The sequence below is a fragment of the Euwallacea similis genome, chromosome 7 (assembly GCF_039881205.1).
Source record: "Euwallacea similis isolate ESF13 chromosome 7, ESF131.1, whole genome shotgun sequence".
NCBI classification, from domain to species: domain Eukaryota; kingdom Metazoa; phylum Arthropoda; class Insecta; order Coleoptera; family Curculionidae; genus Euwallacea; species Euwallacea similis.
The window spans coordinates 6,131,231-6,158,575 of NC_089615.1; the positions used below are offsets into that span (position 1 = coordinate 6,131,231).

At 35.8% G+C, this 27,345-nt stretch overlaps 1 protein-coding gene across 5 annotated transcripts in view; it reads left to right on the forward strand.

Moving 5' to 3' along the window:
* The window catches only part of Rbp6 (RNA-binding protein 6), a 371,923-nt gene that overhangs the window by 260,356 nt on the left and 84,222 nt on the right, over positions 1-27,345 (forward strand). For all 5 annotated transcript variants that reach the window (XM_066391971.1, XM_066391972.1, XM_066391973.1 and 2 more), the window contains one exon: positions 15,430-15,478. In XM_066391971.1, the coding sequence (XP_066248068.1) occupies positions 15,430-15,478 (49 nt within the window). The remainder of the gene's footprint in view (positions 1-15,429; positions 15,479-27,345) is intronic.

The window sequence follows — 27,345 nt, forward strand, 5'->3', positions numbered from 1 at the left end:
TTATTAAAATAAATTAATTATCATAACATTAATGTTAATTTCACATTATCAATAATTGCAATTATGGCGAAAATTAATGAATATTTCCCTATCCAATTCCCAAGATAGACAATTGATAGTGCCTAAACTCTATTTATCCCAAATACAATTGGCATAAATTAATTTAACCCCCGCACAAAGCCATGATTGCATTTGTTGCAGGAACAATCCAGACTGATTATTTAATAACCCCATCGCAAAATAACGGTTTAATCTGGATGGTGTCCAGCGTGGGCCAGTGGTGTTGCTATATTTTTTCCTTCTCCACACCAATACTTAATTAACTATATTGTAACGCGACCGTTGATGCATAAATAATGCAAACCAAACGGTCGCGGAACGCGGCAGAATGTCAAATTCCGCAGCACCCCAATTTCACAGGTGGCCAGTTCTGGATACGCAGAAACCGAGCTTTGCTTTTGATTTATGTACGAGAAAAAAGTGATTGCGTGGCATTGGCCGGTATTTCGGGTAATAAATTGCTAATTGTCACAAATTGACTATGAGCCGGTAATGGAATTATTACTCTGTGGTTCAGGCGTGAGAGGGTGCCCCCCGACCAGAAAACTACAACTGACAGCTAACGCATCCCCGGACCACGTAACGCTATTACGGGCCTAATTCGGATCTGGCTTTAAAATATTATCCACACTCGGTTCTCTATAAAGCGCATTAATTTGGGCTGACCTGGAACGCCATTTAAATTTATTTCGGCCCCGGATAATTCCGAGGGTGTCAGTTTACGTGTCATGTTCCAGCTCGATTGTTGCTGTTCGATCGTAAATCGGTTCATATGCGGATTGGCTAGTTAGGCTTATAAGAACCGACATACTAAGCCAGTGTGTCAGACGACGATAATAGCAGAAATGTCACGATGTGACAACGAGACTGGAGTTCAAATCACAAATATTCCGGAAATTACCTGATCAGTTTCTCTAATTGAAACGAGATTGCAGATATTGACCATAAATGAGAAAATTCCGTCATATTGTTCCGCCTCCTGTCCATTTTCTGTCTTTAGTATATGGTCCTTCAGTTGCCGACTCTACCGTACTCTTTGCTTTCACGTTATGAGGTGTTCTGAAAATTCAATTGTCGTTCACCATAATTGGTTTCGTGGCCGTTTACCAACTTGAAATTTTTAAACATAGGTCCCTATCCACCCGAAGGAATTCCCACAGCGCGGGAAGAATCTTTCTCACGCTGCATCTTTTTTCCATTTCTTCCATTCATCTTATACTTCCCTAAACTTATTGGGCAAGTTTTCATTGCCCTCACTCATCCATTCTTTATATTCTGCTGAGATTGGCAATCCTTTTATTGCGAACTTAGCAATCGCTATACCTGTACAATCGCATCGCTTCCTCTGCTGTTGTATATTACATTAAGTTGAGCTGGACTAAACTTCGACCCAATATACCAATACTAAAAAGACTACATTAATCACACGATGCGCACTCTGGACACTACAGTAGTAACACGTGCGCTCTCTTCTGACTATTGCCTGGGAGCGGTCACGTATACAGAGTAATTCGCGGTCAATATATTAAACATTTGCGAAAACAGGATGCAAAATTTGCAACTGCAGGTAATCGGTCGTGCTCTATTGGCTTAAATCATTTTCAGCAATGCGGCTATAGTACAAAAAAGTAGTTGCAAGGCAGATATATTGGATGGGACACCTTGTATAGTACTTCATTTTCATTTTCGTTGTTTCTTTTTGGTCATTTCTGCTTTATAATTCCGACACCCCTCCCCAGCGGTTTTTTAAATATTGATTAATATTGTTTCATTTTTTTGTTGAAAATAACATTTAAAGAAAATGTAATAAATGTATTATTTAATTGTTTATGGCAGCTTGGCTTGTAATTCAAGTGACATAGGATGGTATGGACTGGTTTTACAATTTACAGCATTATTTTGTATCGATGTTAAGGCGTAAACGAATATTCACAACTCAGTTAACTGTCAAATAGTTTGAATATTTGCATAGTTTTCCATTATCATGGCGTTCCAGAACCACCTTCGGCAAATATGCCAATCATCCAATCTAAACCAATAATGCAATGTTTAGAGACAACACACAGAGCAGCATTTATTTTGTGAAATGTTGTGGTTTATGTATAGGAACATGATACATTGTTTTAACGGAAATTTAATTGTCTTTAAGTGTACTTGCTAATATGCGGTATTCTATTTAAAATACGCTTTTCAGAAAGGTCGAGTGTCTAACCGTAAAGGTATTAATGGTTTAAAAATATGCAAAAGTATACTGCTACCAGTATACGGGTAAAATGAGTTGAAGTGGAAACATAGGGATTGTGCCAGGGAAAGAAGGCCTCATAAGTTTAGTATACCTCCGACAAAGACCAACAACGAAACGGACAGAGTCAGTTCAGCCAACATTCGATTTCGCTACTTTCGCAGCGATGGAAATTTTTTAAACATATCAGATCAAAATATAGCGATAAAAAATTAAAACGTGCATAAAAGCGCGGATTTATGTATCATTTTCATGGTATTAACTAATGCTTTTAACATTCTCCATGCTACAGTCGATGGGTACTGAACATGTTTTTTTTTTAATGTTAAACAAACATGGAGAGGCCAACGCTGTCAACTCGGTCTTCGACCCACCAAAAGGCCTTAAACAAATAATCAAATGTCAGCGAATTCAGATCATCATACTCATTAATAACGTAATTAAGTTATGCTACAATGGGGAAAATGTATAATAATTTATAAATGACAACTCGAAACTAATTTAATTCGTCACTAGAACTTATTATGAATGAAAATTCTGAAACGGTAAAAGATCCGGCAAACACCGGAACGATTCCGCCCACGTCAGCGGCAGCCTCGCAACCCACTTCGTTGGTTTTTGCCGCAGACATACTAAACCTTATGCGGTCCTTTTCCCACTTGCACAATCCCTATGTTTCTACTTGAACTTGTTTTACCTGTGTAATGCTAAAAAAATATACGTTTTTCCCCACGGAATTTTTCCGGAAAAACTTCAATTTCAAAAATATCCGGTACGCACGCCACTCGGTTTATTAAAAATATTTTTGTTTATTAAAAATATCCTGCTAACTAAATCCATGCTTGTCCTCACACTATAGCACCTACCTCGTCACATGGCACCCCAGTCTTTTTGGGCCGCGATTCTTTATGTTAAATTAAGATGATTCTTCAGTTATATATGACGTTACAATTGCTGAACTATTTAAATACAAGATGTTACAATATCAATTTTTTTAAAGATTTTGCTTCAAAACTTTCAAGGGATGTCTTGTATCGCAAGATTAAGTGTTTGCTAACGTTTTGAAGCGTAGCTAAATACTTTGAGAGCTAGCGGTTTGCACCCACAAATTGAAGCTAACTCTAGATTAAACATCTTGAAAAATCAGTAGAAACTTTTGTGTGTCTGATTTTATTATCAGACCCAATATTACATTAAACATTCACTCCCTTACTACATTTTCCCACATAACCTTATATTCCCAGGTTTATCTCTAATATTACTGCCAGTTGCTATCATGTTGCCTCAGTTATTCGTGATGGTAAGACGAACTTCTCGGATTTACCTCAACGATCCGAAACTTACCTTACCGGGCAACAACAATCTTCTCCGCTGACCTAAACTCTTCTAAACTTATCCGAACTGTTTCAACTGATCTCACTTGTACTTTGCGATGTCTCCAATGTGGTCATCTTCTCTATGAGCCTTAGTTGTCTAGATCGCGCTTGCTTTCGCCATCTTCGGTCATTTTTTGGCTGCTGTTGACTCATGTTAGAAAACGACTAGAAGTGGGTTAAGGCTACAATGGTGTCCTAACTACGTAATTGTGGTATGATCATGTTCCCCTTACTGGATTGAGATATCTCCCAGAACTCCATCTACAATGTTCATGAATTGCAACTGAAATAATATTACTACGTTGTCTGATCCATGATAAATCTCCGCGATACATAAAGTAATGTTATGGAAATGGAAGAAGGAGCTTCGTTGCCGAAACTGCATTTCGTGTTTTTCTTTTCACCTCATCCTACGTGGGGTATCGCTTTTGCATCGTTTTGGAAAGAGTGAAAAGTCGGATACGTCGTATTAAACTTTACTACGTTAATTCACGCATTAGGGAATTATTTTCAGTAGAATTTAATTTTCATTAATTCCATGAAATCACGGGATAAGCTTTATTGTTGAAATTGTTCCTCCCGGTCTGAGCTCGTCCATGTTTTTCAGAAAATTAAACAAAAGCTCTTTAATTAAATCAAACTTGGCAATATAAAAACCCTCAATCTTTTTATTGCGTATATTTTTTGTGTATCAGCAGCCGAGCAAAAAATATTTTACGTCGATTAGACTTGATTGATGACCCGAAAACCATTAGCGGCGTTGAAAAGGTTTTTAAAACTGACTGCCATGGCTCCACAGCTAATAACCCAGTTATAATATTTTATAACTGGCGGCTAATGAATTTTTATTTTCCGAAATAGGTTTCTTTTGGAATCTAATCCCCGGAATAACACACTCCATCACCACCCCCGAAGGAACCGCTTTTTATCATTGTTCGTGAATTATGTTTGCGATTTGCGCCTGGCAGCTGGTTTATCCAAAAACGATTACGGGAGATATGCTCGCCCTATATCATCTTCGCTCGGCTATATCAACATGGCGAAATCCGTCTAAGAAATACCATCCATATCCCCCATTCCGTTTTAGGTATCTATTTTATGTTCATCTTCTAAATGCTGACGGTGATATTGCTTTCCGGAGTCGCTATTTTCGCCCTCTTAAGCGAATATACGAGGGACAATCAAGTATACTGTAGCTCAGATGAGATATTGTCATGTATAGTATTTTCGAGGGCCAATAATACTTCACACACATGTTTATAATGTGTCTTGCAAATGTTTACGAGATCTTGGAAGTATTAATGACTCTCCCTCATTTGATATATGTAAATCTAAATGGACGAGGTTTGATATACTTACTTGATAAAAGTAAAAATTTCTAGTGCATTGTGTGTGAATAGGTTTGATAAAATTGTTCTCCTAATTTTGAAACAGCGAACCTAAAAACCCCAGGAAATTCAAGAAAATTTCCTTGGGAATTTTCAAATGTAGGGAATTTTCGTCATTCTCCAGAGGTTTTCCCGAGACGAGTTTGATGGGTCTCTACAAGAAACCTCCTCCAGGAAAGCATAATTTTCCTGAATACGTAAAACTACTTCGAGACCCCCAGAGTAGTTTGGTAAATTAAGATTCATCTCTTCAAAGAAAAAGTGATTGTAAATTCATAAACTTTTTACAAGAAAAAATGAAAAAAATTCACTTGATAACATGGTTATCAATATGAGTTCCAATGCTGTATTACGACTTTATGGTCAAATTGTAGCATTACAATCCATTTTTTTCCTGGGAGCTACTTCACAATATTTGAGTAAAAATATTTCCAGAATTAATGTGATATTCACAATAAACATGTAAATTGTAAATTATAAAATGTTCGTTTTTTTTTGGAAATTTACAAAAACTCTACTGAACACATTAAAAGTAGAAAATTATTTGTAAAATCCTGAAATAATTTTACCAGAGTGCAATATTCGAAAATTTTAAAGGAGTCCCCAATTTTCCAAGTCCCTTGGAACCGACGATGAGTTTGGTGACCGGCTAATCTTCTTCAAGATTATGTCATTTCCCCCAATAGGTATTGCGAAACTTTCTGCATGCTTAAAACTACTTCAAGGTTTAGAATGCGTCCCTGAAAGGTTTAAACCGAAAATTGTTACCAAACATTTGCGAATGTCGCGATCTGAATGACCCTCATTGACCACGCCATAAAAATTCAAGGAGCCCTCTGAAATAGTTGCTGCATTGTTCATCGACCTCCAAGTATTTCTGGAGGATCTGAATGTTTAAAAATTATTTCAAGGAAAGTAAAAGCAGTTCTGCTCTTTATTCTCCAGATTCCACGTACATCAGTGAACAGTGTCTTGTATTGAAATTTTCAAATCGCTTGACGATTATTATTGTAATGAAGATGGGCATGAAAAAATGGTAAACAAAAGACAAATAGAAAATATAGAAAAAGGATCACTTTCAGTTAAAAAAAATGGTATTTTAGATTCGATGAAGACTAATGTCGACATCTCTAGAATATTAACCGGAATTATTACCCTTAATATACACAATAACTCTAAATAATAGGAGGAAATATAAAACTGGTGGCTACATAAATTGTGCCCTTAAATATGATCCATAAAGCGCGAATATGGCTTTTAAGGTCATCCGCGAGTAACGAGGCCGATGTAAATTTAAAGTAAATCGGTGTTTTGCGAAGAATTTACGAGCCGTTTATCTCAATTCAATTGACCAAGGGAACAAACGACCCTATGCAAAACTGATCGTTTAGCTCAAGTATAAAAGTTCACTTCTGTCCGAACGACCCCGCAAAATGGACTATTACCAGATTATTTTATTGGTCCGTTTCGTAAATCATTACCGCCTTCGCGTTTTATTGTTTCGCACATCGTTTATTTAGTTTAATGTTTCGAACTTATTTCTATAGATATTGTTTCACCATGCACGTTTGTGATCTATTAAATCCTTTTCATTCTAAATTCAACTGGGGGTTATAATCGAATCGCTATTACTATAAATTTGTGTTAAATTTAAGGACGTGGCAACTTTTGACTAATAAAATGATGCGCGCTATTCCCAATCTGACAATCGCGGGGCTTTTACGCTTTGATGACTGGTGGCGACAAGGTCAGAGGGCGGTGCATAAGAAATTCCTCCTGTTAGCAATAAATATAGAGTTAGCACCGCCCTTTTTGCACCGCCCCCGTCCCTGCCATGATATATAGGGCGTGGTCTCCATTTTACGCAACTGACATTAGGTAACAAATCGACCACTAACGTCAGCTAATGACCCGAACTGGAAAAATATACTAAAAGTATTGTATCTCACCTTAAAAAATTAGTCGTGGTAATAGATTCTTTCCTTTGAAAATAATATCTCTCTATAAATGATAGTAAACTTCCTTTCTCCTTCTCTTCTTTACCCGAAAAGCGTAATTCCCCAAGCAGCAAGTACAAATACTCTGATTTTCCGAAATTATTATTCGCACAGACGCCAGTAATACACAGCGGCATAATTTGAGCTAAATTACAGAGTGAATTATTTGTTAATAGGTAAAAGAGGGTTTTAGACAAACTTCATAAAAGGTCGGTTCTTCGGGCGAAGCTCTCGGGGCGAGAGTTTTCCACGGAAAGCTTAACAAGGTTTAGTTTTCTTGAAATATGTGTGACAACCTTTCTCAGATATAGTTTCCGAACACACAGACGAGATCTCTCTCATGAACAAGTTTCTTTACCAGAGAAATTTTATTGAACATAATTGTTTTCAAACAGGCATTTAAAATATTCCAAATCTGCTTCGGAGAGAACAAAACAAAACAAAGATCGGGCAAACAAAGCGAAATTGCCGAGTTAGCTTTTAAGAATGGCGACAAGGGGTTCCCTCGATTTGGGTGGATGTTTTAATCATGAGCTTTATGAAGTCGTCTCGGCTCGGATGTTTTAATTGAATTTCGGAAAAGTTTCCAAACTCTCCCGAAACCCATGGCCCTGGTCGCGTCAAATATTCAAATGTTATTCTTTACTATTGATCGGTCGTGTACTAATTTTTTTTCATCAGCGCTGAAGGCATGACCATGTTATTCCTTCTGTTTTCAGAATCTTTGCAGGGCGTGGCTTGGCTTCTAATTGCTCGCGAACGCTTCACCCCTTCATAAGCCTCTCCCTCTCTAAGTGTATGCCAGCTATTTAGTACTGTAATATCCCTCAATTACAATTTCTCTGGTTTTTTAAAAATGACAATTATGATTTTCCATGCAGGATTCAACCGTAATCTACTATGTCACCTATCATGAATGTACTTCCAGTCCAATTTAGACCTATAAAGTGGGATTTCATTTTATATAACAATTCAAATATACATGTCAGATTAAATGACTAAACTCAAAATAAAACATTTTGAGCAATCGAGTGAATGGATTATATTTCGAGAAAGCTACATTAGGGTTAACTTTGTAAAACTAAAAGGTTTTTAGTGTACAATTGTGATGTGATTTTTTGTGTGAAAAATGGAAATTTCAGCGTAAACAATGAGATGAAAATGCGATTCTTTATGTTGTCTTTTCAGTCAAAATCATGAATCGATAAATGAGGTTAGTTATACTGACCTAATATTAAATTATTTACTCTACGTGCTAATCCATGGCTCTGACAGTCATTTTTCTTAGTTTTTCATTAAAATTTATTCAAATTTCAGTTTATGAATTGATTCAAGTTAAATCGGTTTTCAACTTCCATAGGAAGTATCTTATCACATTTTAAGAGTATAACTTTCCGATATTTAAATAAATCGCATTGTTTACCCTAATGTAATTACTAAAACAAATCGACATCTATACATATAATCTCTGAAAGAAAAGGATTCAATAAAAATAATACACATACCTTACAGTTTAGATAAAAAAAAACAATAGTAAAATTTCAACCAATAATGGTATGTGCATTGATCTTAAATGACCGGTTTTAGCGAAAAGTTGGTTAGTCGCTAAATACTAATTATCTATTGGGTATCTAAGTCGCTCTAATACTTACATGGTATATGCAGGAAAAATTCCCATAAAACAAATCACATGAACCTTTGCAACAGGTAGAAAAAGGTTTAAATTTTGTAACTGTAAAAAAATAAAGTATTTGCGTCAAAATAAATTAAAAGTTTGTGCTGATTAGCTCTATGTTAGCTGGAATGTAAAGGGTCCGCCCATCACGGACTATCTCCACCAATCGACAACAAAATCTAGAGGTGTTAGTATAAAGAGTCACAATTGTCAAGTGTGGCCCTAATTATCTCAAGGCGTGTCTACATGCCATCGATCTGTGCGATACGCCCATATAGATCTATAGCAAAATACGCGGGTGTGTCTATTGTACATTCATGGTATTTCTATTAGCCAGTGGAAAAACACGCCTCTCGTATAAGCACGGAAGACGTGACCACAATAGAATGTTGGTTACGTCAATTGAAGGCCATTATGTTTATAGCCCCGAGAGACGGGCTAGTAGTCCAATCTCAATAAAATTTTATAATATAAAATAAGTAAGTATCGAAGAGGAACTCTGTTTCTCGGTCAATTTGGCTCAATTGGGCAAAAGTCTTTTGACAAAATAGGTATTTATTATATAAATTGACATTGGAAATTTTCTACAAACTTCTAAGCAACCTCTTGGCAGTGTAATGACAATAGAAAACTGAAAAATGTCGATCTTGCTGAAATTTTATTAATTCATATTAGTTCAGGTCAATAAGAGTAGGTTTGGAAGTCAGAGAGGAATCCTCATGCTACTTCCTGGGGGGTACAGTACGTCTGTACTTTTTATGTGGAAAGAAACTCTTGAGAGGAGGAACCAACTCTCAGCTTTTCGATCAAATTCTTCTTCCGAAGGCGTTTTTTAATTTTTAGAAAAGCGAACAGAAAGTTATAAAGCGAGTGAAATGCCTAATTTAGAGGTCGTTTAAAAAATTAGGAAGTCGTAGCAGGAAAGTGTTTATATCGTCTTTTGGGTCATTTTCGCCAAATCCAGATGTCACAACGTACCATTTTATGACGTAGTAGGCAACAATTTCGTTTCTAGAGAAACCTTTTTCTTTGATTCTTTGGTAGTAAATGAATTGTAAATTTATCCACGTCTCGAGACGAAATTTTGCCTGTATTGACTGACCAGCCCGAAAGTTTCCGAGTAATTTTCGTCCGATTAGGACCATTATGTGAGCGAAGTATGTGCGATTCAACTGAGCAAACACTTTCGCAGAATGGAACTATTGGAAAAGGGTGTTAAAAAGTAGGAACTCGGAAAGTTTCCTGTCTGAAATTACTTCAGCAGTAGGCAATGGAGTTTAATCGGGGGATTGACCCACGTAGTTTTTTTATACTGTGCCTCTAAGTAGGGAAAATCTATTGAGGGATCGGGAAAAAACGTGCCTCCCCAAAATTCACTTTCCTCTTTTCCCTTGTTCCTCTAGGTGCTGGAAAATCATATCCGGAGTTATGAAAGAAAGAAAATGATGTCTGTGCCTTGGCTCGTTATCAAGGGAATCGTTCGGCAGATATTTTTATTTCAAACAGCACGAAACTAACGGCGCCTCGGAGATTTGCCATGTTCTGTTGCGATAAATAAACTATTAAAAGTTGTTCAATTGAAGGAAAGAGTCAAGAGGATCGGGAAAACGAACCTACATATAACAGTTCTTGGCAACTCTCGCAAGCAAAATCCCCACTTAATTACAAATACAACATTTGAAGGAGACTTTTTAGTTCCCTAAATAGACAGGGGAATTTTCAGCCGACCAAAAATTCCCAAGGGGTAATTAAATTAACACTCTTTTAACTAAAACGAGAATTAGGCTCCATTGGGGACCTAGACTGAAACATGTAAAAATTTTTCAAACCTAAGTATATAAAATTGCTGCATTATAATGAAATGATTGTGGCAAATGGACATGATGAGGAATTTCAACTAGAATTAGGGCAGTTAAGCGGAAGTTGTCACGGTTGTTTTCCTTTTTTTGCAAATCAAATTTTACTCAGGCATCCTAGGGGAGGACCTGGAACACGTCACTAGCTCCTGATTATTCCTAAAAGGGCGTGCCTTGGGAAATCATTGACTGAACGTTTTTCCTTAAAAATCATATAAATGGATTTAAATTTTAAAATGTATAAAAATACTTATATTATTGTAGAAAAAAAAACAGAAACGCTGTCTTGTGTGAATAGTCACTCATGGAGTGAAGCGAACTATTACCAACTTATAATTTTCAGCTTAGTTATCAAAACTCACTATTAAAATTACATTCTGCGCTGTTTCACAATACCTTATAATGTTCTTAAAGTTCAGAAGCTGCAAAATTTATTACAACAATTCAAAATCGGGTTATTATGATAGGTAAACAATGACCATTTCAAGATTGAGTAAGATGCTCATTTTCAAGAAATTTATTGAGTAAATTATTACATAAGTTCATGGGGCAAGCATGAGAGTTCCTTTCAAGTTTTGACCTGAACCATTTTCTCAGTTCTATAATTACTTATCTTTGACAAAGCGCATTACAAATTGTGAAGGCAGTTAGAGAGTCGATTTTTCAAAGGGTCTCTTGCACTTTCATTTCCAATAGAGCAGCTCCACTAAAAAGAGATAAAAAGGAGTTGGTAAGGAGGAACACAACTTAATTGTAAATTTTAAGGCAAATTGTGATAGCAATATCAAGGAGGTACTTAGTAAATAAATAGTGAGCATGGAACATATTTTTCTGAGTTCTACTACCTCTCTGGATAAGATCTATTCAAATTTTCCCAAAAGTGTGGCAACTTGTCTTTGACACAACTATTTAACTGTGTGCTCTTATTGTGGTCCAGATTTACAATGCAATTTTCGGATAATTATTCCGTTGGTCGTTCCAGTTTCGGGAAGCCCTTAATTACAGCCTTCACCACTCTTCGTTAAAAAGATCGTCTTAACTTTGACAAAAAAAGCACACAAATACATCTCCTCGGCTGCAAGTAAATTATCTGTCAAATAGTTTCGAAAGCGAGACAATACCTCGGCAGGCAGCGTTGTACGAAAACAGCATCCTGCAGGAAGTGCAACTACGGTCCGGACTCTGGAATGCTAATGCGGAGCTCTCCCAGGATTTTCATTAAACAACTGGATGCGTTGCGTCTCTCAGATTAGGAGAATCTCCAATTAAGCCGCACCTCCAACAGGAAACTTATCACTAATTCAACCGCAATTTTTGCCGAAGCAAAAACTACGACCACTTATCCTAAATGAAACCTTCCATGATTAATGAGCTCGGCCAGTGGTTGGCTGCAGTGTCTGGATAGTGGGAATTTTATTTCCATTGCTAAATAGTTTTACAAAAGAAAACCCTGAGAGATTTTTGCCAGGTTAATTAAGGTTTGGTTTATATAAAGGGGGTTATTTCAGGTTAGTTTTAAAATTTGTGAGTTTGTTGGGAACGGACAATAAATTTCTATTGCTAAATAGTATTACAGCTAAGGACTGACGGATTTTATATACAAAATTCCGGCAAAAAAACAAAGCACATTATGTTAATTCTGGAATGATGAAGCTGCATTTTTTGGGGACGTTCGAAACTACTTCCATTTATTTCGGCAAAATGCTCAGTACATGTTGGCGGTAACATATTTTCCTCGTTTTTCCATGATTAATATCGGGCCCAGTGACAGAAACGGGAAATTGGCAGAATATTTTATGGCTAAAGTAAATTATACCGTTTCGTTTTTATTTTCGCCCCGTAATGCCCTAACAAATTGATATGAATTGTTATCGTTTTAATTTTTATGCTAAATAACAATCGTGCTCGTTCGACAATGAATTTCCTTTTCCGATTGTTCAACCGTGACTTTGTAAGTGGGAAAATCACCGTCCTAATTTGCGATTCAATTAATATTTATTTAATGATTCAAATTGTATTCTTTTTTAATTTTAAAATTTCTTGCGCGAATGCAATGGGAATGGGGGATACTCCTCCTTCTATGTTTTAGATTTCATTGCCAATGAAGCTCAAGAAGTCAAAAAGATTCCATCATCTTTTTACACTTTCTTTTATACTTCGGTATGTAAAAGTATAACTTCTACATATTCTTGCTTCGAGAATGAATATTACCTGCCTCAAAATTGAGCGAGCCTGGCAGCCGCATCTCTTCAACTATAAGTCCAGTGGTAGGGATTCTCTGTATGCAGAGATATCTATCTGCATCTCTCCTTGAATCGACCTCGAATCGTTATTCCCGATTTGTGGAAATTGACAGTGAATATAAAGCGTTGAATTTTTATTATCGAGCTTTCAGCCCTCTTAATACGCTTTAGTCACGTTCCCACGTACACCTCGGCTCTATCCATAAATCCATAATCTAACTGGTAGGATCACAACACAACACTTCAAACGCGATCCTCTAGAAAGAGCGCCCTGACACACTCTCTGATTGGTATGTGTAAGTCGTGATCCCACGCATCTCCCCTAGGTTAAACTCGAAACTCCGAATACATTTCGACCACCTCAGATGTGCCTACTTTTGATTCATCTCAAGAAGCATTATCAGCTATATCACTATGTAACTTGTTCTTTTTGTTTGTTTTTTTTTTGGCGCCGTTAGTGTAGTGGAACCTTTCAGAAAACTAAGCATTTGGGTCCTTTTTTTGTAATGTTGCAATATATAAAATTCCATCCCTTATATATGACTGGGTCTAATTTTCCCACTCGTAGGGATAAGTCGTATTCCCGCGCATATTTTGAGATTCCAAGTACGACTCTTAGAAATATGTCCTCATTCGAGCTAAAATTAGTAATGTTAATAAATTAGATACTTAAGGAGTCTAGTTTGGCACTCTTTACATATTTTTTTAGAAACTTTTCAACATGCGCTATTCCTCTTTATGTTGAGACCATCTTTGCCTTCCACGATCATAATTCTACCACTATATGGACAACCAACATGTTATGTTTGTTTTATAAGTATTTTATAACTGTTTGTGTGAAAAATTATCATTTTTTTTACTACAATTGAATTGATTTTGTTTAGTTCGCATAAATGTCAGGTTTCAAAGCACAGTTGTACAACTCCCAATGATAAAAGCTATACATTTTGTAAAACGTTTATATGATAATTTTACCGCTCGAATTGCCATCCACACAATTTATATTGATGCGATACAATACCTGGTGGGATGGGGGGCAGACTCCCAATTATTATTGTTGTTGGCTCGAAACAAAACCCGACGGAGCTTTAGGAAAACTGAGTGGATAAAATTGCATAACAAAGCTTATAATCAGTTAATCGGGTTCACCAAACATGCAATATTCAGTATTTTTCCGAACAATCTTGCGACACATGTTTTGTGATTGCTGACAAACTCGATAGGGCTAATTTTATAATTCTATAGTAGGAGTATTAATTAAATTTAACTGCCTTGCTAAATTTTCGCTAACGAAGCAGGAAGTTACTTAAAAGTAGACTGAGGTGTGGAAATTTCTGACTTAATCGCCCACTTAACCTGAATCATGCGATCTACTTTTTTTCTTTTTAACGATGGTAATTTTATGTCTCGACACTTGGGTGGAAAAGAGTCAATTAAGCCTATAGCTTGGTATCAAAATCTACATAAAGGCGTTTTTATCAGCGCTATAATCTATAATAATGGTGGTTAAAATTGAAGATCAAGCAATCTTGGTATTATTTGACAGGGTAGTGGATGAAGTAAATTGGCATCCAGTGTTACCAGCGACAATGCAAAGAAATTGGGGCACATGAAAATTAGTAGGAAATTTACAATAATTCTACCATGATAAGAACTATCTAGCATAATGTGATAGAGACCTCAATAAACTAAAACAGTGAGGAAGTCAAATTATTAGGACAAAGGAATTAAATTTCAGCAATGTAAATACAAACCTAGATAAGTCTTGTATCTAAAACAGTCGAGTTGAAAAGTAATTCTTCTAGATTGATTAGGTCTTTTAAAAGGCCACATTTTCCAGAAATGTAATTAACTTTATTCTCTTCGGCAGCAACAAAGATTTTCAATTACTGCAATTATTAGATCGATTAACAGTTTAAGAATTTTACTTAAGTTATCCAAAGTTGGTTTAGACTAACGGAAGCAGACTTAGTGGAGTAGTGAATAAATGGAATTTTGAAGTGAAAAATTAAATTTTAAAGGAACTATTATTCTTATTTTCAAATTTGTTTTTTGGAGAAAAATATGACCTTCCCTTTAAAAGTTTCAAACATGAATTATGAGCTGTTATGTGTTTTTAAATCTGACACTACCGAACGAATTTTGAAGCAAACAACTTTCAGAACTCCTATTTAGGATCCCTCGAATTGGACTCATAACTTAAAATAATAATTTCAATAACTATGCCGACCCAACGATGTTCCTGGCAGTCGACCTCCAATCCCATAACTATTAACTACCGCAAGGAAAGGCAAACCCCAAGTTATCTGACATGTATCCTCCACCTAATTCCGGGACTGACTTTATCTCATATACGCCATGTTTAACCAAATTAAGGAGCCCCAATGCTAAGACCTTTTTAATATTTGACAAGGTCTAAGTAGAGGAAGTGTTAATGACTCTAAATTATTCAGTAGATTTAAGAACTAGGAAATTGCTTCTGCAATCGCCCTGCAAGGAATTTCTGCGTTATTTACCATTTACCTACTTTGTTTTAATTTTCCAGCGATTTTATCTTAATTTGTGGCTAATTGTTGTGTTTCTTGTTTTCAGATAGAAGATGCGATGTTAATGTTCGACAAACAGACAAACCGACATAGAGGTAAGTTTCAGTGCGCAAAGGATTTTTGCCTCATCTGTGTACCTCTTCTGTGTTAAATTCACGCTGAATTATCCCATTAAGCATTATAATAAATAAGCCTAATGCTGTGCTACGGCATAAATCACAAAACAAATCCCTTACACCCTTAGGCAAAACAACTCCACAATGCAACAACATAAGCGGGATACGAGTTCCTCCGTCTGAACTCCCGAGCACTTTACGGTATTTATAACTTTAAAACTCGGTTATCTCTGCAAGTCTAATTAACTGCCTTTCATACTCTTCCTACAAGTTTATTTTAATAGAGCAGAGCGGTGGAATTGAGCAGGATATAGAAATACGTCGCTCCTTATACGTCAAACCAGTCGAAAGCCTCTGAATTGCGAAATTGGACACAATGGCGCGCTCAATGCTCGATAGCGTGAAATCTGATGCTTAGACAACCGGTTTAGATAAACATATAACATTAAGTGCAAGGGATTGATGTGCTTCAACTAACTCGACAATGGGATCCTGAAACTGCAGGATTAAGTCCTGAATAATTATTATTTAGTTTAAACGTTTCGGGCCGTGTTTGCTCGAGCGAATACTCGTAGGTTCGGAGAAGATGCCATATTAGGAGCCATATTTTTGGTTCATTTGATTTCCTGTTAGTTAGTGTGTCACCCAAGTCTTTTTTAGTATCCTTCAATTCAGCTGGTAAAAATTCCACAGTGTAGGACTTCCCAAAGGATCTGTCCTTCATGCCATTCCTCTTCCTTTAAACAAAGCTTTCAATTCGAGCTTCTGCTTAATAAGGAGAAATAATAAACATTCCTTCTTCGTAAATGGAATTGAATTTCTTTCGACTGTTTATACCCTTAATTGCCACTTCTGTGACGCTTAATATGTATATCAAGAAACAATAGTACAAATGCGTATTGAGTGCTAGAGAGTACCAAAAAATAGAGCGAATCGCCTAAATTTGCCTTATTCAAAAATTTTTTATTTTTATTCTACAAGGTGTTAAAGTATGTTTAATTCTGTAAATTGGGAATAAATCTCAGTTTACATTTATTTACATTCTTGACATTGCTCCAAGAGGGGTTTTTAAGTACAATAAATTAATTTAAAATATCTGTTTCAAGCTCCTCTGTCAAGCTCTTAGCCAGGTACAAAAAATCGAGCTAAACTTTTCATAAGTGCCGATAGCTTCAATATTTTTATAAATTCTCGCGCTCTGAACTTTTTTACAATAAAGACGTATTCTGCAAAGCTAAATCGCACCTCTAACCGTTTTCGAAATATTTGCAATTAATTTGAATTGAATTTTAATTATTTTACCTCTAGAAAGAAGTCGTTAATATCATTTAATACAAACTCCGGTGCGTGCGGCCCGCACACGAATTTGTAAATTCAATCGATTTACTTTTGCTCATAAACAACTTTAAACTTGCTACGCCTCTGACATTTAAGAAAGGGTTTTTAAGCCCCTAAAATAAATGTCACGGTATTAAAACACGTAAACGTAATTAGCGTTAGTACATATCTTACGGAGTTACCTCACCATGGCTTGTTAGACGTCAAATGACGCAACACGGCATTGCAAAACTTTTTTACTGGAACCCTCCTATTCGTTATATTTTTAAAACATTTCATTATATGACAGGAATTCCTATTTTACACAGTAAAAATTGTAAAATATTCTCTAAATTTTTTTCATATGTTGAATTCAATTGGAAACTTTTTTCAGACTGAGCTTCTTACCCGGAAAAGCGAGATTTCTACCCGGATATCAATGTTCACACCTAATTTATCGTTTCCTATTCGCAATGTGAGCGCAAGAATTTATTTAATTTCTCACATGCTGTAGGTATACGAAGATGTTGCTTGTGCTATCTTTTGAACTTCGAAATTCACAATATATTTAGGAGCAAAAGTTATGCTTGACGAACGATTTCTTTAACTTTCCGAAAATCAAAAACGGACTGCGTGGCCAAAAGTTCCAGTTGCCAGAAAAAGCAGTCGCCGTCTTCAAAAATGTTACTTTTACTATAAGAACAAACGAGTGGAATAACTTTCAGAAATGGTTCCAGCATATGTAAAAGTGCTTTAATCTTCGTAGAGAATACTTCGAAAAACAATAGTTTTTGAAAGTTATCTACTGTTTTGTTTCAGCTTAACATGCAGAACTTAAAAGACAACCCTCGTACTATATTATTTCGTGTGGTACATCGGTACCGTGGTTCGACCGATGAGCAGTACGTTCGCAAAAAAGGTGTAAAAGTATTTGGATGTTTTAAGGCCATCGGATCGTTATCATTCGTCCTATGAGTCACCTTTGTGTATATTTTTTGCGCGCCGATATCGATTCTTAGATGATTCAGCCCAGTGGTAGCAAGGCGACAAATAAGGTGTTCGTAATCCGGAACAATTAATCCGCATAATCGGCTGTTCTTTTATCTTTAGGGGTTCTCTCTTATCTTCGTGGAGAATACTTCGAAAAATAATAAAGTCTTTAAAATCTAGCTACTATTTTATTCCACTGCTGTATACAAAACTTAAAAGGCAGCCCTCGTATCTGAAAATTGGGCTGAATTTTTTCGGGACCGGTCCTGAGCCGTTTTGCCAACGCAGCCTTAACGAGCAAAAATCGTCCGCATGCAACGCGTACTTCAACGCGGCGCCATTCATTAAATTTATTTTTAAAAATCTCGACAATAAGGGGCTCATTAAATCGCTGTGCCCGTTGAAAACCGTCCGCATTCGAGCACTTAGAAAACGGGTTCCGACTGGATTTATTTTCAATTTGCGTTACTAGTGGAATAAATTGCGAGATTCTTAACTGGATTGCCGATGGCGTGATTTACTCTTTTCCATGATCAATCCGCTGGATTCATTGGCACGGCGACAACGATGATTGACGAGAGATTGAACGGTGCCGCGGGCCATGCCGGACCTGTGCGACTAATCAGGCAAACTAACGATTTCCGAAGCTGCGCATTTTTCAATACCTTCCATATCGCCACAATGATCTTTTTTATCCCGATTTAATCCGGAAGATTGAAAGATGGGAGCGGGGGGCGTCACTTCGCCACCACCGCAGCCGCACAGATTGTTAATGAAAAACAGCTTTTATGAGCGCTTGATAAATGATGCTATCTTTCAGAAGCGCTGATTAATTAATAAACATTAAAAATAGTTTGTTGCGCTGAATCTAGAGGGCTCATTTATCAATCGCGCACCTTGTGGCTTTTTTACTTTCTGTGCTGTTATGATGCTTACGCTGGAAGCTTTTTGGCATTAATGCGCTTACAAGTTCTTGCATTAACGTTTTCAAGACTTGCTAAAAATTGCTAATTGAATAATGGGGACAGAAAGAAAAAATAATTTAATTCGTCCCGAAACTTGCGAGCGTTAAATGGGGGTACATTTGGAAAGGATAAATAAGAAGTCGACAATAGTAGCTGGTCCTTTAGACGTAGCTAAATTTCATAAAAAAAACTGAGTTCAGAACTCTTCTAGAGATTAAATGAAACGATTCATGAACTGAACTGAATGCCAATTGATGATGGAGTGGAAGCGGGTTTAAGTCAATTTGCAAACATTGGCTGTTTGCGAAGTTGTATAGTAATTCTAGTAATCTGAAATTCAGCCACCTTTTCCCGTTCCTTGTTCTGCTATTAGATCCAGATTTTTTAATCGAATATACTTTTTGTTATCTACCATTAGAAAATCTTTTTTAAAAACCAAAAATACTGTAGAGATTTTTCTGATCTTTTGAGAGTAGAAATCTTTGGAAAATTTGTCAATTTTTGTTTCGCTTTAAAAGTTTTTAGAAAACTTCTTCAATGTGCGAAATTTGCGGGACAGCCCTAGCAACTTTACCGAGAGAATAATTTCCATGGAAACATTAAAATCAAGACAAAGTATTGGGGCGGTTCCATCGTATCTAAGAAAAGTGTCTTCCAGATAAAGTTGCCAGAAAGTTGATCTAGTTTTCAAACTTCTGGTAACTTCGCCAGCAAGACAATTTCCATGGAAATGGACAAATTGACCAATGCCCTGTTTTCCTTTCGTCATTTCTCTCTTAACTATCTTTCTGGAAAAGTTACCAGGAGTTTAAAAAGCTCTTATCTTCTCATCTTGACAGGGATCTGTGTAGGTTTTAGCTTGACTGTAGAAAAACACCGTCTAAATTCCTAATAGCTGCCGGTAAGATAGTTTTCATAGAAACAGCCAAGTCAGTAAAATGTTTGGTAATTTCTCAATTTAAATAGAAACAATCTTGCTGGTAAAGTTACCAGTAGATCAAAAAACTCGACCTTAAATGTCCTGCCAATGTTTTGCTGCAGGAAAAGCTCAAGTTGACACAGATCCGTCTCAAGACGAGTACATTTTAGTTTACACCTACAGTTCAAGTGTAACATCTTGCTAATATTGCGATGTTATAGCAACAATAGAAACGACTTAACGATCTAAAGTTTGGCTCAGATACGGGAATATTAATTTAAGGAAGTTCCAAGAAGTTTTTGAATTGATGCAACCTGCATGACCATTGTCGGACAACCTCAGGAGATTTACTTCAACTTATTTGCTCGATCTACTAATATTAACTCATTTTACAACCAAATGTTCCCCATCCCTGCTTTCGAATATCAGAAAACTCGCATAAGATAAGGTTTGGTATTGAATAAAATCGACACAAATTCGGATTAAAATGCTTTAAAGATGCTCTGAAGTTCGCATAGAGCGAAGCTAAACTAAAGCCAATAAATTTGCCATAGACCCGTAGCCTGGTTCCAAGACACCGGCATTAATATGTGCGGAATCGCACTAAAGTTCAAACTCGAGCCAGTCGAATCGAATATCGTAAGTTCCTTCCTGAATCTAATATCATAACTCGCGAAAGTTTGGGCCATATCTATCCTGCAGTTTCAAAGTCGGCCAATATAAGATGTTATAGGTAGAGTACACCTCTTTAATACTTATAGTTGGAGAAACAACCTTTGGCTTCTTAAACCGTCTGGTGAAGATTTCGAGAACACGTTCCAACAATCGATATAATCTAATCGGTTCATTGTGATGCGGGAGAACGATCGGAAATTGCCGCGTATTTATATTTTAAAGCCCTTATTTAAGATTCCTTTTAATTCTTTATTGCTCGCCGCACACCTTAAATTTCCCTTGATAAACGAAAAACCTTTTATTTAGTTAGGGCGATATTTAGGGCCTACACCAAGTAAAACAGCTTTTTTGGAATCGGGCCGAAGTGAATTAGCTCCGAATGGGATTTGACGTAAAAAGAGGGTTCTGAATCAGTATTTTATGGGTGTATAAGGATTTTGTCAGCGCAAGCAGAGGCCGTCTGTTTTAAGCGAAACAGCAACTCCCAAATCCTCGAAGGCATTAGCTTAACCCGATATTTAGGTTCTAATTCAAGTCCCTGATGAAAATATATCGCCTGTGAAATTTGATACTTAGAGAATAGTTTCGAGCCAACCCATTACCTCGAAAGGATTGATGTGTTTCTGCTAAAGTAACGAGGGATTCAGGATTCGTCTGTCTCGATTCGAGTGACTGATTGCTCCCGTCAAATTCGTGTTTGTTCCACTGACGGATTTATGGATACCTGAATTTGCCTTTCATTGACCGTACTTGCCGTTCAGACATTGCCAAGTTCCAGCATGAAATTTGATACGGTGTCAGTAATCAACTGGACTAGGGAAGCATGAATTGAACGAGAAATTCACGAAATTAAATTCTTATATCAGATCTATAACTCTCTGCTTTATTCTGTCATGGACATGGATTTAAGCTTGTTTCGTTTCTTGATATAATAGTAGATAGAGAAAAATGTAAAGTGACGCGGAGTAAAAGAGGTTGTTTGGTCGGTCGGTCCTTTGATATATTGTGCTGCTTCAAACCATTGCCTTCGGTAGTTATGTTTACATTCATAACAGCTCATGGTAAAAATTACCCTTCACCTTTTTAAGTGGATGACTTGGAATCTCCCCATCCTAATCACTTTAAATATTTACTATTACTTAAAGTATACTTCCATTGATTTATAGTTATGGATCAAATTTCACTTCTGCTCGCTGTTGACTGGGCTTTGAATAGGTTTTATTGCCGTCTAAATCTGCTTAAAACCGAGTTCTTTTGCACAAATCGAAGATGTTTTAAGCGAATATCGGTGAACGGTTGCTAATAGGAATTGGAGAAAAATCAAATAACTATTATTGTTTTTGTTACTTTCAGCTCTAGCGCAAACAGGAAATTCGCAAACCACGATAAACATCCCTGTCGCGAAGAAATTAAAAGGAAATCGAGCACATTTCAAAAGTTAAACAGAAACCAAGCGGCAGCACAGCAGCAATGGTAGTGAACTATAATAAACTTCGTAGCTGAGCAAATAAAGTTCAATAAAAAGGACGAAATGGAAAGAAAGTTTGGCAGGATTTGATATAAATATTTCTCGACGTGTTTTGACCGCTGCTCTGCTTCAAAACAAACACGAAATAAAAAGTCGGCATCGAGGAAGAATGCATTTCGATAATTGAAAAGCCCGCACACGAAAAACTTTGTGACGTTGTCGGGAGAATGGCTAAGTTTCCTGACGGCGTTTTTAACAACTTTGCGAACAATCCAGCAATTACGTTTGTATTTATGTCATTTTTTGTTCTGTTGTCTTCAATAACTTCTAATGGAACTTCCGAAGTTATTTTTGTCTCTGCCATCGGCGAGTATAACTTGATTCGGGCAAATATCTAAAACTTCCTTAATTAGATTGCTAAAAAATAATCCCTGTGTATCTAACGGCTTTTTTGCTTATATCTCCGCGATAAACTTTCCTATTGAGAAATACGGATGCAAAGTTTAGAAAAGAAATTGGCCTCTGAAAGCATGGAGAAGGAATAATTTCTGGCAGGGGATCAATGGGCCTGACCAAACTTAAAAGTTTTGGAGACCAATTCTCCAATTTCAGACTTTAGCCAAGAAAAGTAGGTTTAGCGGTTTTGGCTTTTTTAGAATTAATTTTATTGTGAAACAAATAATTGTTCATGGCAATAAATTAGATCTTTCGCAGATCATTCCAACTTGTTAATTTAGACATTTCTTAAAAATATTGTATAAATATTTTCATTTCAGTCTCTAAAGATGGGAGCAAATGAACTACTCTCCGGAACTTCAAAACTGCCGGACTCCCCCTTCTCCAATTTGTCATTAACCTTTTCGCCTTCCTTATACTACTCCCAATCCTTGTCTATTTTTTATCATCCTACTTGAATTAATCTGCATTAACCTCAAAATTTGAAGAATGGTTATTTAATGGAACATACATGAATTTGAGTTTAGGAGATATATGAGCTGAAGTCATTATGATAAAAACTACTTCTGCCAACATATTTTTTGTTCAATATTTAGTTAAGTGTGCCTACTAGAGCAAAATTCAAATCGTTAACTGACCTTTATGTCTACATTTCAGTCAGTGTTCGTATTGTAAACAAGTTTTCCACATGTTTTGATAAAACAAACGAGTTTAAATCTTGAATATTGCAGTTACCATACGAAAGGAGAGATTACTTTGCTTTATTTGGTAATCTCCTTGATACAGTTATGGTCTCCGTACAATACTAGTGCAGAGGCTACTTTGTCTCTTCAATTCCATAGTTTCTATTGTACTCCTCGAAGCTAATCTCTCAGTTCTATATCCATACTTGAATTATCCATTACTGACACACATCCATTAACAATGCGACCGTTATGTCAAACAACAGGACCGCATTGACCTTTCCATCGTATCGCTGTTCCGCATATGATCCACTGCGGCAGTTTAGGGAAAATGCTAAGGAAGGTAACCGTACACGCATAAATCGCTTTTGCCGTTAACCCGAACAAAGGAAACTGTTTAGATCAGCGACAGAACTGAATTAAAGCGGCCATTGTTATCTACGCTGTAATGGATGTGGATTTCCGGTCTGTTCTGGCCCGCCGTTTCGTAGATATTACCCACTAGAGGAAGGATCTAGTGCATATTTCTAGTTTTAACACATAAACAACGCGGCTACTGTCTTATGTGCACCACGAAAACTTTCGAAGCGCTGAAACTCAAATTTGTAGAGTGATAAGGGACGCGAGTTTTCGATTATCCAAATTGTGTGGTATTTTATTCAGTTTTTGAGAAGTACCCGCTCATATTTAAGTTGTTTTCTTTTTCGTTGCAGGCAAACCATATTATAGCCATTAACATAAACCTTTCTCGTCTGATAAGTCACATTTCATTGCCTACATTTACATTTTCCACCCATACGCAGTGCTAATTTTGAATAAAAAAAAGGAAAACTAATTCCTACTTTATTTGCGGTGACTTTGATATACATCTCCTTTTGCATTCCAACACGACAAATCCCCTAATAATAAAATGAACGAAGCTAACACCTCTATACATGTCCTACATTGGGTCACATCGTCTCTAGCACGGAAATCGATCACGATTGCTGCAAATAATAATTGACTAATGACAGATTCGTAAATTATTTACTGTCAATACAGCTACCGGCTTTCATCAACTCAATTACCGATATATCCAACCCATTTAATGGATATATGTATCCATACGGCCACTGTTAGACAAATAAATTTATACTCGAAAAAGGGGAACTCCATTACAAAAATAGCCTCCGAGCTGTTCGCATGGAAATCCCTTAATTTAAATTCCATTTGGACTATTAATCGATTACAGCATTGACTATTTCAGTCCCCAGAACAGGGACTTGCATTTTTATATGAAGGTGTTGATTATAAAGCTAACGGGCCTTTATTCTGAGATTATAAGGTTATCATTATCACAAACGTTTTAATATTTACTTTGATTATAACGTTATTCAGTCTATTACTTTTACCTTGTTTTCATCATTATAGACACGTTCTATTTGCGCCTAAAGAACACACTGAGATCTTTATGTCAAAGTATTGGTAATTGAAAATTACGTTATCAAACCATTCCATACCAGACAATGACTGTAAGTTTAACGTTACGGGAACTCGTTTGTACAACCTTAGCGTATGGTTGCTAAATCTCTACTATAAATTATATTTTATTTGGAAGTTATAATAAAATCGAAAACGTTGCGCTGTTGTAATATTAATATTTTAATACAGAAATGTTAACGTTATTGTGTTCGCCTATACTTCGGAGTTCTCCTTGCAGCAATAGGCATTTGTTGCTATGTCAACTTATCGCTTGCAATGAAAGTTGCGTTCCAAGGTTATTATTATTACACAGCAACATCTGTTCACAACATGTGGCTCCATGATTAAATTTTAATGAAATACGGTTTTGACATCGTTATTAACGTCAATTTAACATTATTGGATTTGGTGATTTTTTTAATGGTTTTCCTAATTGATACCCTCTGATGCCCAATAACATTACAGCTTCACTGTCAAAATATTAATAGCCATAAGAGCTTCATTTAAACAGTAACGTAATATTAACATTACATTACTATATACCGTTACGTCTTATTTGCTTACATGTTGCTCTCAATACCTGTCCCCAGTTTGATTTTATGTGTTAATGTCGCTGAAAACTTATATTTTATATTACTAAACATCATAGCAATAGCACAAACGTATGCATATCAAAGTAACGAAAGTATGAACGAAATAACTGTACAGGAAGCATAATGTTATAATATTTAATCTTATCCTTTGTATTTTGTTTTCAATTAAAATATTTTCTCACTGACAGCAGTAAATTCTGTCGCAATTTATAAGTTTTAATAACTCAAATTGCTGCAATTTAATTTGGTTCCTAACGTCTGTCTGTCGTTAGATTATTTTGTTATATTTAGGTGTCTATGCTGAATTCTGGAATACAGTTTTCTTAGAAGCTTCATTGTCACATCGCGGCACACTGTCATTGCCTGCATTGTTGATGTCACTGAAAACTCGTCTTTGAAATCGCGCTTAGCGCTACAGTTATTAAATTTTATTTGATTTTTTTTTTATTATTATCTTGTTATTTCTCTCAAAAATTAACTGATGCTCCGTTTCAGCCAACTGGTAGTTTCCATGCAAGACTTTTAGTATTGCAATTAATATGGCGCCTCATGGCATTTGTGTAAATAATTTGCTTGATTAAATTTAATTTGAATGATCTTTATTTTTCATTAAAATCCTGCTAACATCGAAAAACTACTATCACTGCGTTAAAACTAAGAACTGCTTAAAGGAGTGTTATTGAACAATTTTTTAGCACCCATGTTATGCTGGGAGAAAATCTATTATATCGAATGGCAAGCTTTCGTTATGCAAGAAACTGCGATTTAATTTTATTATTAACATAAGTTTAGCAGTCTGCTATTTCGCAATCTTCGGAGTTGGTGCTCTCGACAATTGTAACAGACAGCTGTCCCCATTTCAAAGTTTTCACTATACAAAGTGCTACGTTTTGATTTAGTTATTAATTATTATCATAAGGTTTAATGTTGTTATTATTATCGTAATTTTTAGAACATTTTTATGAATTAGGAATCCTTTATTCATTTGAAAGTGTTATTGCTCCAGCTGAATTTTAATCCTGAAAAAACATTATTAACGCAAGAGTAACATTTCGATATTTTTTTTGTTTGAATGCTATCTTCCATTAGCACCAAATGGATTGTACTTCCATGTGAAACTACTAGTGGCATTAAATGTTGTGTTTAACGTGTGCAATTATTAAGAAAATTACTAACATAAGTTTAATTTTACTATATTTTTTTGTTTTTTTTAGGACCTTTTCAAAATCTCACTACCTTAAAATTGATTTCGGTTTTGTCTATTGTTATTTTTAATACGTTGTTTTGTTATTTTGCCAGTTGATTTTGTTATTGCTTATTTCCGTATTTTCAGCAATACTGAGATCCATTAATGGCTCAGAAACCTCTATTTTAACTTTCTATTTAAGAAATCTTAAGATTCAAAATAAGTTTAACATTATAGAGTTATTCTAAGAATTATTTTCCACCTAACGTGGTTACTCAACTCTGACGTCTCTGTTAACCTATTTAATCAAGACATGATAATTGAGATTCAATATATCACGTGTAAGTCAATATTTATTTCGTAGATTATAAAAGCAAGCAAATAGCATGTCAAAAAAATACCGATAAGTCACAGTTTTTGAAAAATTGAAGTTCTAAACAGATACAAGTAATTCAAATACTATTAATCCGACCCAACAAAAAATTTTATTATTTTTTAAAATTTTATTATGGTATATAAAGAATAAATGTTTAGGATTTACTTTATTTACACAATTGGTATTAAAACGTAGTATAGGTGGAAACCTGTATAATATTTTCACTTCAACCCAATACATGTAGACTTATCGCAAATGGGAAATGTTCTTTTTACTTGATGTAGTTTAGTAACCCAAAAAAACTATACAAAATGTACAGATTCAAAGCAATTTCAAAACTGTCGCTCCTAGGGAAATAAGCTAATCAAGTTATTTGTGCCCAATTTGGCAACCAACAGACTTTGAGTTGAGAGGGTTTGAGTGATCAGTCTCCATTTATAGCGAATGGGTCACTTGATGTTCATACCTAAGTTTTGTGACTCACAAAGTAGTAAAAAAAAATTAAATATTAGTATTTATATACAAAGTTGTAGCTACAAGTAGAGATGGTTCACTAAAGTGATTTTTTGGAATTTTATCGATATAAAATTTTTGTTTCTTCACAATTCTTCACGATTGGATTAAGAGAGAAAAATATTATTTTTAGTTAAATTCTAGTTTTAAGCGGAGATCAGCTAATCAAGGCTATGCCTCTTTTTTCATCTACATATCCCAGAATTTTCGGGTTTTTCAGCGAAATTTAGAAACCAAAAAATAT